Genomic DNA, 17700 nt, shown 5'->3' with positions numbered 1-17700 from the left:
GCAGGCCGCAGCCCTCCGCTCTCCAGCTAGGTGGCTGAGGCCCCGCGTGACTCACCTGCGTCTCTCTCCTTCTTTCCTGCAGAAACACGAAGCCTATGGGGAGGTGAGTGGCTGTCCCTTCCTGCTAGCGCTGGCCAGCCACTCCCTGGGCCTCTGAAGCCGTTGACCCATCAGAGATTGCCACTTCAGGCTGCTGGCTCGTGGTGCTCCTAGTTGAGAGCACTTGTCTGTGTTGGGCCTTGAGACATTTGATTTTGGACAAAGGGCTCCCAGCCAAAACCAGGCTAAGTCCTTAAGTCAGTGTTAGGGTCACCCGCAGACCACACTGAGAAGAGAGTCAGAGGGTGGGGGCAGAGCATTGCGCTCCAGGCTGGCAGCTGCATCCACCCTGCACTTGAGTCTGAGCCCCACCAGGTTAGGAGGAAGCGGCCAACTGTGTGCCCAGGTCAGTTCGTGACATCTGGGAGCAGGTGTCTGGGACCTCTATGGTCAGGTTCCTTGCAGACACATGAGCGGCCACAGAAGAGTTGCTCCCTCACATGGAGATTTAACTCCTATATACACACCTGGTGCCTTCCAACGCCCTATCAGAAGAGCTGCTCCCTCACACGGAGATTTAACATATGGTGCCTAGCCAATGCCCTGTGTGCTTTAATCCTCTTTACTTTCTATCCTAGCTTAACTCAGCCTTGGTTTTCTAAAACTTGACTAGAGCACTTAACTGAGAACCAGACTCTGGGGATCTGCCAGAGTAGGGCCAGGGCCTGGCGGCACCTTGCAAGTCAGCTCCTGTACCCCATCCCTGTGGTCTCCATAGGATTTAGGGGCCACCTGGGATTCCCCCCCTACCCCCCATCTGAACCACTGCTTCTCCACTTCCTCATTGCAGTGCTACAAGGTGAGCTGCCTGGAGATCCCCGGGCCCCCCGGCCCCAAGGGCTACCGTGGACAGAAGGTAAGGTGCCTGGTTTACCCACAGGGTCCACACCACTGGGAAGCCTCCAGCCCATCCCTGAACTCCACCCAGGGCTGGCTATGCCTAGGATAATCTTAACACTTCTGACCCTAGAGAAACTAAAATTCAGTTTTTGTCCACTTCCTTTTAAATGGCATTTGAGGGCTCGGTACCTGTGGCTCAAGCAGCTGAGGTGCCAACCACATACACCTGAGCTGGCAGGTTCAAATCCAGCCTGGGCCCGCCAAACGACAATGACAACTGCAACCAAAAAATAGCTGGGCATTGTGGTGGGCGCCTGTAGTCCCAACTACTTGGGAGGTAGAGGTAGGAGCCCTGGAGTTAGAGGTTGCTGTGAGCTATGATGCTAATGGCACTCTACACAGGGCAACAGCTTGAGGCTCTGTCTCAAAAAAAAAAAAAAATGGCATTTAAGAAAAGTAGGAACTTCTAAAAATTAAGAGATGTTATTAAAATACCTGAGCAAGGGGCAGCACCTATGGCTTAGTGGGCAGGGCGCCAGCCCCATATACCGAGGGTGGAGGGTTCAAACCCGGCCCTAGCCAAACTGCAACAAAAAAAATAGCTGGGCATTGTGGCAGGTGCCTGTAGTCCCAGCTACTTGGGAGGCTGAGGCAAGAGAATCGCCTAAGCCCAAGAGCTGGAGGTTACCGTAAGCTGTGTGATACCACAGCACTCTACCAAGGGCGATAAAAGACCTGTATGCTCAGGTAAATAAGTAAAATATGAGATGGGTTGTTGTTAATAATATGGTTGCTTATTAATGTAAAGCAACCACTTTTGTAGTTTATCACATGAGTAGTTGAGAGATCCTGGCTCAAATGGCCCTCCATTTTCCTAACGGCAGGTGTATAATAAAATCCTTCCAAAATTCATTAAAAGAGCATCTGAAACTTCAGTAGTTCACATCTGTCAAAAAGGGTAAGGAAAGGCGGAGGAGAAAGGAATGTCTGAGAAGATGAGGCAAAGAATTTAAAGTAACATAAAGGAAGTTATTACTAAGTAGCTTTGCATTTTCTTCTAACCTCCCTTGCAAGCCTTCTAGACCAGTAGGAATTTGGTACACTTTCTCCAGGATGAAACATCTCCAGGCCACAGGCCCGACTCTCCCTGCCACCCACTTCCCTCGGTTTCTCCTGGTCCTGGGGGCGATGCCCACCCCACTGTAGCTGCAATGACTCTGCCCCCCAGCCCTGGCCTCATGCAACAGGGTATCTTCTGGATGGGGCTGCTAGAAGCTGCCACAGGGACCACTGAGGGCCAGGGGGGAGACCCCAGGATGGGCCCGAAATATTGCAGAAGCCTCTCCCCAACCCTCTGAGTTCTGATAGCCTTCCCTTCTCTCTCCTTTGACCTCTTAATTCTCCCTGTCTTCTGCCCCTCTTTGCACCTAAATTGGAGGCATATTAATATGTAGGTGAGATTACTAAATACAGTCATTCATTATAGTTGAAATCATTTTTTTATTTTTTTTGCAGTTTTTAGCCGGGGCTGGGTTTGAACCCACCACCTCCAGTATATAGGGCCAGCCCCCTACTCCTTTGAGCCACAGGTGTCGCTCATAGTTGAAATTTTAATTTCAAGGGGATGTAACCTTTATATTCGTTCCTAAAGTCCTCATTGGTCTAAAGTCACTTACATAGAGGAATTAATTAATCTTCCTGGCAGTGTGATGGGAGTGCTGGCCGTGGCTACAGCCACTAGGTGAAAAAAGGACCACCATGCCAGGCCCCGCACAGGGGCTGTTTGTCAGGACTCAAGGAGACAGGTCAGAGCCAGCTGTGGTCTGATGGAGGTCACGATCCTTGGAGCAGCTGCCCTGGGGTCCAGCACCTTTTCAAACCACTTCTCAGAGGAGAGCGGCAGGTTCCTAGCTGGTTGCCAGCCACCTGCTTGGTTCACCCTTTACTCTGTCATCTGCTTTTAGGGTGCCAAAGGCAACATGGGTGAGCCAGGAGAGCCTGGTCAGAAGGGGAGACAGGTGAGTGTCCTCAGCCCTGTCCCTTCCCACCCTCCAGCCGTGCCCCCAAGCTGGGCTCACATCTGGGCTCTGCTCCTCCACAGGGAGATCCAGGCATCGAAGGCCCCATCGGATTCCCAGGACCCAAGGCAAGTTGTGATGGGCAGGCGGGCCTGGTACCCTCCTGCTCACCCTCCTCCACCTCATAACCACGGAGAAGAAGCACGTCAATAGTTTGACAGTCTTCCCAAGGCTAAGCATCAGCTGACCCCTGGCCTCACCTCTTCCACCAATTGTTAGAATCCCAGTCACTGGATGCAGCCCACACACACACCCTCAGCCCTCAGGCTCCAGCTTCCCTCCAGCCCACATCTCACTGGGCCCTGGAGTGACACCCTTCTCTTTCTTCTGCTTTCAGGGTGTTCCTGGCTTCAAAGGGGAGAAGGTAAGTCTACAGTGCTAAGCAGCTGGACTTTAGACCTCGCACCAGCCTCAGCCAGATTGCCTCAGCAGTGTCCATCGGAGCCTGCGAGTCACTCCTCGGGGGACAGGCCTGGGCTTTTCACAGAGGCTCTGGCACTGGGATTCTAGCATTCCTCTGGCCTCATATTTGGCCTGAGGGCTTTGACTTGCACCTAGAGGCAGTGCTGTCTGTGATGCTAACTGGCCTCAAATTCCTTCCACACAGGGTGAATTTGGAGCAGATGGTCGGAAGGTAAGCAGGTGGTGAGCCCGGGGGTGGGCAGAGGTGTACTTTCCTGCTGCTTAGAGGATGCAAGGATCGGGCCTTATGGAGCCCCTCTTCCTTCTCTTTACAGGGTGCACCCGGCCTGGCTGGCAAGAATGGGACTGATGGACAGAAGGTAGAGTGAGCCTTGGGCACATCCCTGGGCCAGATCTCTTGGGGATGCCCCAGATGCCCTCATAGTTCACATATGCACAGACATGCCCGCCTGTGCACTTGCGCACGCGCACACACACATACACACCCATGTGCATACAGGGGCTAGGGCTGTGCCTACATTTAAGCCTCCAGCATTGTCACATGAAGACTCCAGAACCCCACCCTGACACTGTTTTTGCCCTTCCTCAGGGCAAACTGGGACGCATCGGACCTCCTGGCTGCAAGGGAGACCCTGGAAGCAGGGTAAGTGGGGTTTCGCCTTGCCCTGAGACACATGGCTGATCTGGGCTGCCTTGGGGAACTGGGTGTCATGGATGCTTTGGCTCTCCCTGCAGCCCAGCCCTTCCCACTCATCCCTGACCCCAGTACGAGGCTCAGCAGGGTGCGGGGCTCGTGACAGGACACCCTCAGGAGCCCCTGTGTCATGGGCTCAGGCCTGGTGGGCTCCTGTGGCCTTGAGACTCAGTATGTCTGGAGCTGTGGTGCTTCTAGGCAGCTCCATCTCCCAGCTGAAAGGCCAGCAGGGCCTCCAGGGTAGGGCTCTGTCTGAGCCAGGGGCCTCCAGCAAGGTCAAGGGCTGCCTCCCTGGCCCAGAAAATGGATTTGGCTCTGGGTCAGGTGGCAGTGGCCTGGGGGAGAACTGAAGCCCCATATTTTATGCCCAGAACCAAACTGTACAGCTTTGTATCTCTCATTCTCTCTCTCAGGGTCCCGACGGTTATCCAGGGGAAGCAGGGAGCCCTGGGGAGCGAGGAGACCAAGGTGCCAAGGTAGGCAACCTCACAGGGGTGTAGGATGGCCAGAGCAGACTGGGGCCACCACCCTGCAATGGCTAAGGTTCTGTCTGCAGCCCTGGCTAGCCTCTGACATACCAGGTGCTCCCCGGACATTGCGGGTAGCGTGTGTCCCAAGCCTGCCTCGATCCTGTCCTGTCATTGGGTACCCTGTGCCTCTGGACCCTCCTGAGAGGCCTGAGGCTGATTCCTGCAAACCCTTCCAGGGGGACGCTGGCCGCCCAGGACGCAGAGGACCCCCAGGGGACAGTGGGGCCAAAGGCAGTAAGGTAAGGCCCTGCATACTTAGCACCCGCAGCCAGGACACACAGCCACTTGGGCATGGCCTGATCTCATCAGCAGTGTCTGCTGGACCTGAGAACATGGGGAAGGGTGAGAAGCACAGGCATGTGCCCCCCAGACACTGCCAGCCCCCCTGACCAGGTGCCCATTGGAGACCATGGGGCTTCCCACCATGCCCCAGCCCGGAGCAACCTGACTGTCCCCTGCCTCCCCAGGGCTACCAAGGCAACAACGGAGCCCCCGGAAGCCCCGGCGTGAAAGGAACCAAGGGCGGGCCTGGGCCCCGTGGACCCAAGGGTGAACCTGTGAGTTCCCAGAGATCCCCTGTGTCCAGCCCCACTCTGGGCCTCTGGGCCCTCTGTCTCAATGTCTGGGAACGTACCCTGTGGCTTCATTGCACAGAGAAGGCAGTAGGGCCTTGGGTAGAACCCCATGTTGGCTGGCCTCTGCCAGCCCTGCCACGAAATGTGGCCTCAACCTCTCTGTAAGAGCTGGACAAGAGGCCAGGCACACATGCATGGGCCCCACATAATATCCAGCCCAGCACCAGCTGCCCATAGGCGTCCTGCCATGGGGTTTTGGGTACCCAGCGCCAGGGCTGATGCTCCCTGAGGACAAGCTGGCCTGGGAGTCCCAGGGCTTACAGCCTAACCAGACAGGGCCCATGTGGCGAAAGGACCAAGGTATAGGGTGCAGCCCACAGGCCGAGGAGAACCCATCTGGGAGGAGCCCCAGAACTCAGTCCCCAGACACCAAAGCCAGAGTCCTACTGGAGAGAGCAGAGCATTAGGCTGCCCGGGGGCTCCGGGCCTCTGGTGCACAGGGCTCTGAGAGCCACTCCCCTTAACATTCCTGATCTCTGCAGGGGCGCAGGGGAGATCCCGGAGCCAAGGGCAGCCCTGGCAGTGATGGAGCCAAGGGGGAGAAGGTGAGGTGCATGGAAGGATGGGGGTGCTGGCTGTGTCTGCTCTGGGGAAACAAAGATGACTCCCAGGGCTTCATCATGGGGGTATCACTCCTTGGAGACTCTGGGGCAGACAGGGATCTCCACGCCCTGGGCCACACCCACCTCTCAGGTCGGACCCAGGACCCAATTGAGCCTTGACCAGTCTCTCTCTCACAGGGGGACCCTGGCCCTGAGGGGCCCCGGGGCCTGGCTGGAGAAGTGGGGAGCAAAGGAGCCAAGGTAAGTAGGGGGCAAGGCCCAGGCCCTGGGGAGCCCTGCTTGCCCTCCCCCCGCCCACGCCTCCCCAACCCCTGGGACCCTGTCTGCCTTCCTCCTGCCCCCTAGCCACCGCTGCTCAGGCCCTGTGTGGTCAGGACTGAGGACCAGGCCAAGACTTCCTAGAAGGCCACAGGAACAGGGGCAGGTCTGGGCTCACACCCCACACCCTACCAGTGTCCACAGGATTGACATTGGGATCTCTCTCTGGATTGCCCCTGTCATCCCAGAGGACTCCAGCCTCATTCTATTTCTTTCCAGGGAGACCGAGGCTTACCTGGACCCAGAGGCCCCCAGGGAGCTTTTGGGGAGCCCGGGAAGCAGGTCAGTGGCAGGGCAGCTAAAGCCCCATGGCTGGGGACCCCTCTGATCTCCCACTCAAGGTCCACCCTAGCCCCACAGCACTAGTTGGACTCCTGTCTGGGGACAGGGTAGGCTGGCTGCCACCACTGTCCCCATGACAAACCCAGACAATGTCACCAGAACTCTAGAAACCAGGGCTTCCCCCACCCTAACCTTAGTCTCCCTCATCTTGTCCTGGAGGTGCCCTCTGGGTCCTCTCCCTGCCCCACCAGGTGGGGGTGTCAAGAGGGCAGGCTACGGGGCCTGGGTGGGCATGTGAAGTGGGGCAGCTGGGACTCTTAGAACACAAGTCCATTTCCCCCTCCACGGCAACACAGGGGGCTGGGGCAGTATTCCCTAGTGGTCAGAACTGGGCTGGGCAGGTGACACCGGCCCTGGTTCAGACCCATCTTTACTGACTCCGATTTCTCTTCTCTTCTCAGGGATCTCGGGGAGACCCTGGTGATGCTGGGCCCCGTGGAGACTCGGGACAGCCTGGCCCCAAGGTATGACCCTCCTGGCCCAGCAAGATGGGACAGGAGTAGGGCAGCTACCTCAGGGAGCAGCCCAAGAGGAAGGTGACAGGCGTGCCAGCCTCAGGGTACTACTACTGTCAGATGGACTTGGGGAAGGGCCTGAGCCTGCGTTCCCCAGCTCTAGTGCAAGGCTGTTGGGCAAGGTCCAGGCCTGACCCCTGGATGCCTCAGGGGACCAAACAGCTCCCTACCTTTTCTCCCTCAGCATCCACCCCTGGCAAAGCCCCAAGGGGTGGGCTGACCACATGGCGGCCGCATAGTCCGTGCTTTGTCTTCCCTGTTTGTGGTGGCAGCTCCAGGGCCTCCCAGAGCCAGCCCAGATGCCCCCCCCACCTTGTCATTACACACCAGGGGACACTGGGTACGGCCCCCACCCCAACCCATCCTCAGTTCATGTCTCTTCCTCCAGGGAGACCCCGGTAGACCTGGATTCAGCTACCCAGGACCCCGAGGAACACCTGTAAGTCATGGCATGGGACAGGGACCCTCCCCCCAGGAGAAGCCTAGACATCTCCAGGAGGGTATGGAAGGTTCCTAATAGTTCCCTGGAGGCCTCCTCTGTGCCACCCCTCCTGGGTGACAGGGAGGGTGAGGAGGAGGCACAAGGGTCCCTCAGTGCAGAGGCAGGTCTGCCCAGGTACCAGGAGGCAGAACGAGGTCCTCAGTCTCAGACGTAGCTCATCATCAGAGCAGAGTGTTCACCCAGAGCCTCCCAGAGCGTTAGCGTGACCTGAAAACCAGGGCCCTGTGAGGAAGGGAGATGGGGGTACAGGGGGCTCCAGCTTCCCAGGAGGTCAGACATTGTGTCTCTGGCCAAGGTACACTGACCTCTGTTTGCTTCACAGGGAGAAAAAGGCGAACCTGGCCCTCCTGGCCCCGAGGTTTGTGGGCCCTCTTCCTGATCCCACCAAGGGAGGGGGCCTAAACACCCACCTGCTGTGGCAGGGAAAACCACAAACATTATCGGGCTGTCACAGGGCTGACACAAAGCCAAGCCATGCAACTCTTACCGAGCTTTGGGTAGGGGTAGCTGGCTACCAGCTAATCCCTTTCAAACCAAAACTTGGGGCTTGCCTGAAAAAACTCCTGGATGTTGCCATGTAACAATGTTGTGACTTGCCAGACACACATTCTTCCTGATGCAAAGCAAGTCTGTGTCCCTGGTAGACTATTGAAGGCCTTGGAGGGTCAAGTGGAAGTGGGAGACAGCAGGACCACACTCTGTCCTGGGCTAACTTGTGTTCTGTGTCACAGGGAGGCCGAGGCGACTTTGGTATGAAAGGAAGACCTGGGAAGAAAGGAGAGAAGGGAGAACCTGTGAGTGTCCTTGCGGCAGCCCCAGGCAGTGGGGCAGGAGTGGGGGAGAGGACTGGAGATTGAGCAGGTGCATCTGAAGGTGCCCCGAAGGATGCCAGCCTGTCTTCCCCCAGTCCCCATCCCAATCCATCCCCACAGACACCCTGTCCCCCACAAACACATTATCCCCACACCCACACCATCCCCACATACCCACCATCCCTCACACACTATCCCCCATACTATTCCTCCACACACACACCGTCCCTCATACCCCATCTACACACACACGCACTGTCTCCCACACATGTGCACCATCCCGCAGACCATCCCCCAAATCATTGTGGCCCCAACATTTGCTACCTGGTGCCCATTAGCAGGGTCAGGTCCGTGTGCTGTGGGCCTTCATGTTCCTACCACTGGCAAATGTTTCCCAAGGGCTGTGGGTAGACTGAGCACTTAGCAAGTCCAAGACAAAGGACAGGTGGCAATGGACAGGCTGTGTGGGTGGGTGGGAAGAGCTGAGGGCCAGGCTGAGCTGTTTCAGCTCTCATCTCTGCAATGGCAAGGCTCACTGGGCCTCTCTGTCCCTCTGGCAGCCCCGTCTGTGACAGCAGCCTGTCAAGGCACTCCATGCAAAGACATTCCTGGCATGGTGCCAGCATAGCTGAGATGGGCACTGCAGCCTCACCTCAGTCCTTATGTTTGTCAGACCTCCCAGGCAAGGCCCATGGGCAGAGAGGACAGAGGCCTAATGCATCTGGGCCCTACCCCAGCATGACCACTAAAGCCTACCTACCATTGTTCTTCCTAGGCTGATCCTGGTCCACCTGGTGAGCCAGGCCTTCGGGGTCCAAGAGGAGTCCCAGGACCCGAGGTAGGCTGGTGGCTGGTCCTTATGCCCCTCAGACTCAGGACAGCCATGCCACTGTGTCCCAAAGTCCTGTTCTGCCTACAGCAGATCTAGGGGTCAGTGGGCAGTGGCCTAGGAATGTCTTGGGCCACTCAGCCCTGGCCCCAACAGATTTTGCTTCTCACTGTCTTTGTTGCTCCTTCAGGGTGAGCCCGGCCCCCCTGGAGACCCTGGCCTCACGGTAGGTGACACCTGGGGTAAAAATACTAGGTGCTCATTGGGAAGCCTCCTTCTTCCTCCTAAATATGGGAAACTGAGCGCAGTAAGTGCAGGGGGAAGTCAGCAAGGGTGAGGTCAGAAAGGAAAGGTTGGAGAGCAGTGTCAGTTGGGAGGGCAGCAGGGGCAGAACTTGCCAGACTTCCCCGGTGGTTCCCTCCACACATGGACCTGGATGTCTGCCTGGTCCCCTCACTCGGAACTTCCTTTGGGCCTGCTGCCCTGACACGCCTTGTTTTGGGGCCTGCTGCCCTGATGCGCCATGTTGCAGGAATGTGACGTCATGACCTATGTGAGAGAGACCTGCGGGTGCTGTGGTGAGTCACTGCCTGTGGCAGTTGGGGTCAGGGCCACACACTACCATGCGAAGGAGCCAAGTGTGGCCTGGGATTGGGTCACACACAAGTCCTGGCACTATGCACCTAGCCTTGCACCCTGGGATTTGGGGTCTCTTGTGGCTCCCAAGCACCTACCTGCTGACCCTGCTACCCTCCTAGACTGTGAGAAGCGTTGTGGTGCCCTGGACGTGGTCTTCGTCATCGACAGCTCCGAGAGCATTGGCTATACCAATTTTACCCTGGAGAAGAACTTCGTCATCAATGTGGTCAACAGGCTAGGGGCTATTGCCAAGGACCCCAAATCAGAAACAGGTCAGTGAGGGTGCAGTGGGGAGACCCAGGGGCAGCAACAGGCAATAGGCCATGTCCCTTTGGTGGAGGGTCTGGTCTTGGCCTGGCTCTATGTGATCCTGCATTTGAGACAGCTAAGCTGAGGATGCCAGGTGAGGTGGGCAACATGCTCACACTGCGCGGGCCATTGCAGGGACACGGGTAGGCGTGGTACAGTACAGCCATGAGGGCACTTTCGAGGCCATCCAGCTGGATGATGAGCGCATCGACTCCTTGTCCAGCTTCAAGGAGGCTGTCAAGAACCTCGAGTGGATTGCGGGCGGCACCTGGACACCCTCTGCCCTCAAGTTTGCCTACGACCGACTCATCAAGGAAAGCCGGCGCCAGAAGACACGCGTGTTCGCAGTGGTCATCACAGATGGGCGCCATGACCCACGTGACGATGACCTCAACCTGCGGGCGCTGTGCGACCGTGATGTCACAGTTACAGCCATCGGCATTGGTGACATGTTCCACGAGAAGCATGAGAGTGAGAACCTCTACTCCATTGCCTGCGACAAGCCACAGCAGGTGCGCAACATGACACTCTTTTCCGATCTGGTGGCTGAGAAGTTCATTGATGACATGGAAGATGTCCTCTGCCCAGGTGAGCAGTGCAGGGTGTGCACAGGCAGGTGGCCAGAGGGTAGGGGACAGGGGAGGCCAGGCCCCCAAGGGAAAGTGTGCTCTCCTGTGGCTACCCAGCACGAGCCCCAAGGGACCCCTATTCCAAAGGATAAACGTGTGGCCCGGGACACGAGGCATCCAGGCAGGAAGGAATTGGGACCATCATGGGTGGGCAGAGTCTGGCTGCTCCCTGAGCCCTGTCCATGGGCAGATCAGTGGGCAGCTATTGAGGGCCTGGTAGGGACTGACGATGGCCTCGGGCTCTTTCCTTTCTTCTAGACCCTCAGATCGTGTGTCCAGATCTTCCCTGCCAAACAGGTAACCAAGAACCTGAGCCTCTCACCTGGCCTTGGAGGAGCCTTGGAGGAGGCATCCTTCCTTCCTGAGAGCCAGGGCTGTGGGGAAGGCTGGGCAAGGACACCAAGGGAGTGCCCTGCAGAGGCCATCTCTTAGGGAGACACCCTTGAGGTTTAGGTCCCTGGCTGGCATCTCTGGGGACAGGGGTGTCTGCTCATAGAGCAGTGTTCCCCGTGTGGTTGTGCTGTGGCCCACACAGGTTTGGGGCTGGAGCGAAGGGCACCCAGGGCTGGGGTAAAGACATTGCCCCTCTCTGCTGGACGTCGTGGCTATTGCCACACAGTTGCAACTGCCATAGGACAGATCTCCTAGAGGTGCCGGGGTGCCAGAAGCCAATCTTCCCCTTGAGTGAGCCCTGTCCTCTCCCAGAGACACTGAGGTGGGGGTCTCAGAGCCGGGTCTGGAAGATATGACCGCCACAGACACAGGGCAGGAACCCTCACACTGTGAGGTTGTCTAAGAGTGCCCACTGGTCAGAGACCACTGGAGGGGGAAGGAGCTACGTGGACTAGGAATCAGGAGTCCCCAGACATGCTGCAGCAGAGAGCTTTCCTGAGGAAGCGCTGGACACAGCTGTGCCTTGGTCTCAGCTGCCCCCAGGGATGGCTGGGGACCCAGAGCCAGGAAGGTGGCACCAACCCTGTCTCTGCAGAAGGCGAGGGGGCCATACCAACACCCCAGCTACAGGCCCCCACACACTGGCTTCCAAGGTGGGCTCCCGAATGAAGGAGCAGCAGCCTCTGGGGGTGGCCCTGCTCCTAGGGTGCTAGAGTCCCCCACAGTGTGGGCTCCCCAAGAGGCTCCACCAGGGTCTGCACAGGGGAGGCTGATGCCGACATCAGCCCTGGGATGCACTGTGCCCGAGTGTAGAACAAGAGTTCTGCCTCATCCTGGCCTGAGCAGGACGGCTTCACTTTTCTCCCCTCAGGATGACATTAGCCATAGGTGCTTTGGCATTCCCCTGTCAGATTGGAGGCGTCCCCACTCCTAGTTTGCACTGCGAGTGGGCATTGGATTTGCCAGAGTCTTTTCTGCACCTGTTATGGGTTATGTGGTTTCTTGTCTTCAGCCTGTTGACTCGATGGTCACCTTGACTGGTTTCCGAAGGTTAAGCCAGCCTACTTAAGGTTGCAGTATGTCTTATTTTTATATGTTATGGGACTGGATTTCCTAGTTTTTTTGAGGATTTTCTCATCTGTGTCCATGAGAGACACTGATTAGCAGTCGTGGTGCCTTCGTCTTGTTCGGGTATTGGTGACACTGGCCTCACAGGACGCCGTAGGTCATTGGGCTGAGGCAAAGCCAGGCTGGGAAGAAGCGAGGAGCTCGAGACTCTGGCTGCCCCTAGAGCCTCCAGGGCATGACAGGGAGCACCCCATGTGAACCCAGAGAGTGGGTGCCAGTGCCACCTTCTTAGCCCTCTTAGACCCCCTGCTTCATCCGACTCGAAAAGCTCATGCTCTGTTAATGCTGTGAAGTGTCGCGGCTGGTAGAAATGGGCTTCCCACCATGTCCCAGCAAAACACCCTCACTGACACTTCTGGGCTGTAGGCAGTACTAGGCAGATGCTGCCAGCTGTGGCCTGGCCCTGACCCTTGAGGTTAGACAGCCCCATCCTCCCAGAAGCCAGCCATGCCTGGCTGGCACCAGGCCAATGGACATCCTCAGTGGTGTGGGGACCTAGGGGTGGGTGTCAGAGAAAACAACCAGGCACCAGCTCGTACAAGAAAGGCATCAGAAGAACCTTCAGTGTAACCTGAGTTCAGCTTGGTAGAAACAAAAAGTGAGGACCTCTGGGGCCTCTAAAAAAAGGAGTCAAGGGCTCCAGGGGCTAGTCTCCATGGCCAGGCAAGTCTCCATGTGCACACATGTATGTGTGCTAATTAACTAATTAGCACTTACTCCTGGGAGAAGCAACATTAGATTCTCCTGACAAGAGGCCACAAAGCAGGTGAGTTAGAGCAAGGCCTTCCCAAAGCCAGGCCTCCCATCTTACAGGTGCATGAGCCAGGGAGAGAGACAGAGACGGGGAGAAACACAGACACAGGACAGAGAGAGAGAGACACAGAGATAGACAGAAATAGACAAAGAAAGAGATAAGAGACACAGGGAGAGATGGAGACAGACAGCGAAAGAGGGACAAAGGCACAGAGAGATGAGATGAAGAGATGGAGACACAGGCAGAGATAGAGAGAGAGAGAGACAGAAACAGAAACAGAGAGATGAGTCGCAGAGACAGAGCAAGAGACAGAGTGAGAAAGACAGAAAGAGACAGAGACTGCCCTGGCTATTTGCATTCAGAGACATTATCAGAATCTCAAGGAGATGGTTCTGGGTGACAGAAGATTCATGTCACCAGGTGTAGAGGAAGGGTCTGTAACTCCGCAGTTTCTCATGGGGTGCTTTAAGAGGGGCTGGGGTCTCCCTGAGGACACAGCCTCAAGCTGCTAGAAGCTGATCTGGAACTGTGCTTGCGTCTCAGTGGTCTGTGGTGTTCCTGAGGTACCCCTTGTCCCCCCCATCCTGGCAGTGCAGCCCCCACTCCCCATTCCCTACCTCACCCTACGCCTCCTGATGAGGCCAGCACACTATGGCGTTGCCTCCACACACGCTGCCCAACCAGCAGCTCCTCTTTCTGGTCCTAACTCTGCTCCAGTCCAAGAAGGAGATGAAGGCTGCCTACAGCCATCCAGAGCCCTCAGAGTCTTCTCTGGACACTCCCTTGCAGATGGACAGTGGCCTGGTGGCGAGCCCCCGGTCACCTTCCTTCGCACAGAAGAGGTACCGGACAACGCCTTCCCCAGGACCATCCCCCTGATCCAACAGTTGCTAAACGCCACGGAGTTCACACAGGACCCAGCTGCCTACTCGCAGCTGGTGGCCGTACTGGTCTACACTGCTGAGCGGGCCAAGTTCGCCACAGGGGTGGAGCGGCAAGACTGGATGGACCTGTTCATTGACACCTTCAAGTTGGTGCACAGGGACATTGTGGGTGACCCCGAGACCGCACTGGCACTCTGCTGAAGCCATGCGCTGCCCACACAGCCAGAGCTGGGCCCTCTCCCGGCCGTGTAGCTTCCCAGGGCTGCCTACCAGGACCGGAGCTATAGGACAGTGGGCATTTTCTCTCTCAGTCTGGAGGCAGAAGTCCAACGCCATGGAGCCCGCGGGGCCACAGTCCCTTCCAAGGCTCTGGGGTGGGGGGGTCCTCCCTGCCTCTTCCAGCTCCTGGGGGCTGCCATGATCCTTGGCTGGTGGCCATATCTCCCGTCTGCCTCCGTCTCAACATGTCCTCCTATTTCGTTAAGATTGCTAGTTATTGAAAATGAGGCCTGCCCTAAATCCAGGACAATCACATCCCAAGATCCCTAATTTTATCCTGTTTTCAGAGTCCTTCTTCGCCATGTAAGTTCACATCACAGGTTTCAGGAATTAGGAATTCAGCTGCTCACAACACCACCCATCCATCTGAGTTGGGTTGGGGGCTAAGTGGGGAGAAGTGCAGCCCTGGTGCTTGGAGACTTTGCCCCTGCCCACTTCAGCATGAGCCTGAGAAACAAACCTCAGAGACTGGCCTGGCACAATGCGAAGGCAGCCAGGTTGGATGGCAGATGGTCCTCGTGGGACCTGGTACCAGACACCTTTGAGCTGGCATCATACCCGTTATGCCAAAGTGCTGGCCCCTGGGGCATCTGCACACTTCCCACCAGCTTCTGGGTATCCAGAAGGTGGAGGGGCACCCGCCAGGCAAGACATTTGCTGTCCTTTGTGACCTGAGCTAAGAATGATGGTGGCATCCATGTGGGTCAGCCCTCCCTTCCAGGCAGTGGCATAACAACCCATTGAAAAGGTAGTGCCCCAAGGTTAGCCCAGGCCCAAAACATTCTGACTGGCTGAGAAACCCTCCTCCTGTGTGTGGCTTCTGCCCGTGCTTCCATCTGTGCACCCCTTGGGCTCAAAGAGTGACCCTTTCTCATGGGTGGGGTCTCGTTCCCACTCCAACTGTATTGGGTGGGCCAGGACGGACTTCCTGCTTGGGACCCAGGAGAAAGGACGCCCACAGAAGGAAAGAGCAGGGCCCATAGCTCTCAAGCCTGCCAGAGCCGCAGCCAACTTATGCATCTCATCCAAGGCCCACCAACAACACATTGCAGAAATCCCCCAAACCAGCTGCATGTCTGTCTCTGTGTCTGTGGTGACAACAGTGAAAATATTACTTGAGGGGGTTCAGGAAGCCAGGTAGTGCCCAAAAACTTTCTAGGTGCTGTGAGCAAGTGCCAAGGTGGGTTGGCTTCAAACGGAACAAGCTCATTAAGAAAGACTACCCCCACCCCCTGCCAACAGCCCTGGCTCAGGGAGCCAGACGTGTGGGTTGTCACAAATATGTCACAAAAGCTGCAGCCCAGCCCCTACTTTGCCTGGCGTATCCAGGGCTGGTGATCTCCAGGCAGGGCAGGAATCTTCTTGGTAATGGGGAGTCTTGGGTCAGAACCCACCTGTGTGTTTGGCCACTGTACCCCTAACCAGAGGGCACTTAGGCTCTTGGTCTCCAGGGAAAATGTGGCTGGCCAGGCCATAGGGAACTGTGGCTAGTGGTACAGACTGGCACCTCTGAGCCCAAGCAAGCAAATGGATCATGCTGGGGATGTCTGGGTGTGGGTCTTCCTAACCAGAAAGGCCATGATGGTAGACATTTTGTGGATTGCAAATCCTTGGGCAAAGGGCTTTTTTGACCCCTTGCCTCCCAAGAGGACCTAAGCTGAGATGGTACTTAGAGGGCAGAACGGGGCCTTTGGTCTCTGGCGCTTGGGTTTGGGAATGTGTCCTGGGGGAGTGATGAGCAGGGGCCAGTAGCAGGAATCAAAGAGATGTTCCTGGTACAGCCCTTGCAGGTGCCTGGCCAAGGACCCCATACCTGGGGCTACGGTCAGTGCCCTGCCATTGGCTGTGGGTGAACCCCCATAGCTTAGCATTTCAGCCCATGGGGTCCAGTGGGTGAGGAGCAAATGGAAGAAGGCTCAGGCAGAGCAGGGCTTGGCTGAGCAGGTCACCTCGCACCCAGCCCCATACCCACGGTCTCCCTGCAGAGCTATATGTGGCACAGTGCACACAGCGGCCCGTGGATATCGTCTTCCTGCTGGATGGCTCCGAGCGGCTGGGTGAGCAGAACTTCCACAAGGCCCGGCGCTTTGTGGAGGAGGTGTCGCGGCGGCTAACACTGGCACGCCGGGACGACGACCCGCTCAACGCACGTGTGGCACTGCTACAGTATGGCGGCCAGGGTGAGCAGCAAGTGGCCTTCCCACTGACCTCCAACCTGACAGTCATCCACGAGGCGCTGGAGGGTGCCCGTTACCTCAACTCCTTCTCGCACGTGGGCATGGGCATTGTGCACGCCATCAACAACATTGTGCGTGGTGCACGTGGAGGAGCTCGCCGCCACGCCGAGCTGTCCTTTGTGTTCCTCACGGATGGCATCACTGGCAACAATAGCCTAGAGGAGTCGGTGCACTCTATGCGCAAGCAGAACGTGGTGCCCACGGTGGTGGCCGTGGGTGGTGATGTGGACATGGACATGCTCACCACCCTCAGCCTGGGTGACCGTGCAGCCATCTTCCGAGAGAAGGATTATGACAGTCTGGCACAGCCTGGCTTCTTTGACAGGTTCATCCGGTGGATCTGTTAACCCCACCTTGGGCCCTGCCTATGTGTGGTCCCCTCGCTCCAGCAGTCGGGTCCTGAGCCCACCTCCCGTCCACGGTGCTAAACAGACCCCTGCCTAGCGGTCCAGCCAGACTGCAGACTCAGGGTCCGCTGCCAGGAGGGCCCCTTGCGGGTGTGGGTGCAGATCTCACTCTGTGGAAACCAGGAGGGGAGCTCACACAGCCTAAGGTCTCCTACCTGCAGTTCCCACAGGAGGCCCCTGCAGCTCCCACCCCCCTGGGCTTCCTCATGCCACATCTTGAGCTCCACAGGCCCAGTAGGCCTCCCACAGCACTTGGGGTCCACGCTGTAGCCCTTTTGGAAGGGTCCCTGCCAGCTCTCACCTGCCTCCTAGGTCCCCTCCTCACCCTGAGCTCTGAAGGTCCCCAGGCCTCTCAGTCCAATAAAGGCTTTGAACCCACCTCCTGTTAAGCTCCCAGGTGTCTGTGCCCAGGACCCCTCTTCCCTGTGTGTGGGTGACCTTCAGGCCTCCTCCAGCCACTGCAGGGATGCTGTGACTATTCACAAACCCTCCAGGTTGATTGTGCCCCACATCCCCTGAACCCCCTGGCCCAGCCCTCCCCTAGTAGGGCCAGATGTTACCACCGCCAGGCTGTGCCTGCCCACACAGATCCTACATGTGTAGACTGATCAGCCTTGACCATGGAATCCACCCAGCCAGTAGACTTTAGGCTGAAAATGATGCCAACTAATCAATGCTCTCTCTCTCTGCCCCCTGCCCCACTCAGGGCCACAGTGCTTTCAGAATGTTTGTGGTTTGTGTGAAGATATTTTAGGGATGGATGGATGGTTGATGGATGACAGATGATAGATGACATTCAGGCTCCTGGGTCTTTCAGGCTCAGCCTTGGGGAAGCTCCACAATGAACCCACTGGCTCCCAC

The 17700-nt window shown here is 57.2% G+C and overlaps 1 protein-coding gene across 3 annotated transcripts in view; it reads left to right on the top strand.

The window, feature by feature from the left end:
* COL6A2 (collagen type VI alpha 2 chain) overlaps window positions 1-17700 on the top strand; it is a 137267-nt gene that overhangs the window by 16699 nt on the left and 102868 nt on the right. For 2 of the 3 annotated variants that reach the window (XM_053564674.1, XM_053564675.1), the window contains 25 exons: window positions 83-103; window positions 890-955; window positions 2904-2957; window positions 3041-3085; window positions 3355-3381; window positions 3625-3651; window positions 3755-3799; window positions 4030-4083; window positions 4548-4610; window positions 4841-4903; window positions 5132-5221; window positions 5782-5844; window positions 6040-6102; window positions 6400-6462; window positions 6924-6986; window positions 7426-7476; window positions 7862-7897; window positions 8271-8333; window positions 9127-9189; window positions 9371-9406; window positions 9713-9758; window positions 9939-10091; window positions 10264-10716; window positions 11016-11054; window positions 16181-17217. In XM_053564674.1, coding sequence (XP_053420649.1) covers window positions 83-103; window positions 890-955; window positions 2904-2957; window positions 3041-3085; window positions 3355-3381; window positions 3625-3651; window positions 3755-3799; window positions 4030-4083; window positions 4548-4610; window positions 4841-4903; window positions 5132-5221; window positions 5782-5844; window positions 6040-6102; window positions 6400-6462; window positions 6924-6986; window positions 7426-7476; window positions 7862-7897; window positions 8271-8333; window positions 9127-9189; window positions 9371-9406; window positions 9713-9758; window positions 9939-10091; window positions 10264-10716; window positions 11016-11054; window positions 16181-16779 — 2346 coding nt within the window. In that variant the 3' untranslated portion in view covers window positions 16780-17217. Of the gene's footprint in view, window positions 1-82; window positions 104-889; window positions 956-2903; window positions 2958-3040; window positions 3086-3354; window positions 3382-3624; window positions 3652-3754; window positions 3800-4029; window positions 4084-4547; window positions 4611-4840; window positions 4904-5131; window positions 5222-5781; window positions 5845-6039; window positions 6103-6399; window positions 6463-6923; window positions 6987-7425; window positions 7477-7861; window positions 7898-8270; window positions 8334-9126; window positions 9190-9370; window positions 9407-9712; window positions 9759-9938; window positions 10092-10263; window positions 10717-11015; window positions 11055-13821; window positions 14957-16180; window positions 17218-17700 lie in introns of those variants that run through there. The other variant, XR_008374890.1, reaches the window with a different exon arrangement.

The sequence above is a fragment of the Nycticebus coucang genome, chromosome 16 (assembly GCF_027406575.1).
Source record: "Nycticebus coucang isolate mNycCou1 chromosome 16, mNycCou1.pri, whole genome shotgun sequence".
Lineage (NCBI taxonomy): Eukaryota > Metazoa > Chordata > Mammalia > Primates > Lorisidae > Nycticebus > Nycticebus coucang.
The sequence above is the reverse complement of the archived record's forward strand: the minus strand, read 5'-3'. Positions and strand labels throughout refer to the sequence as shown.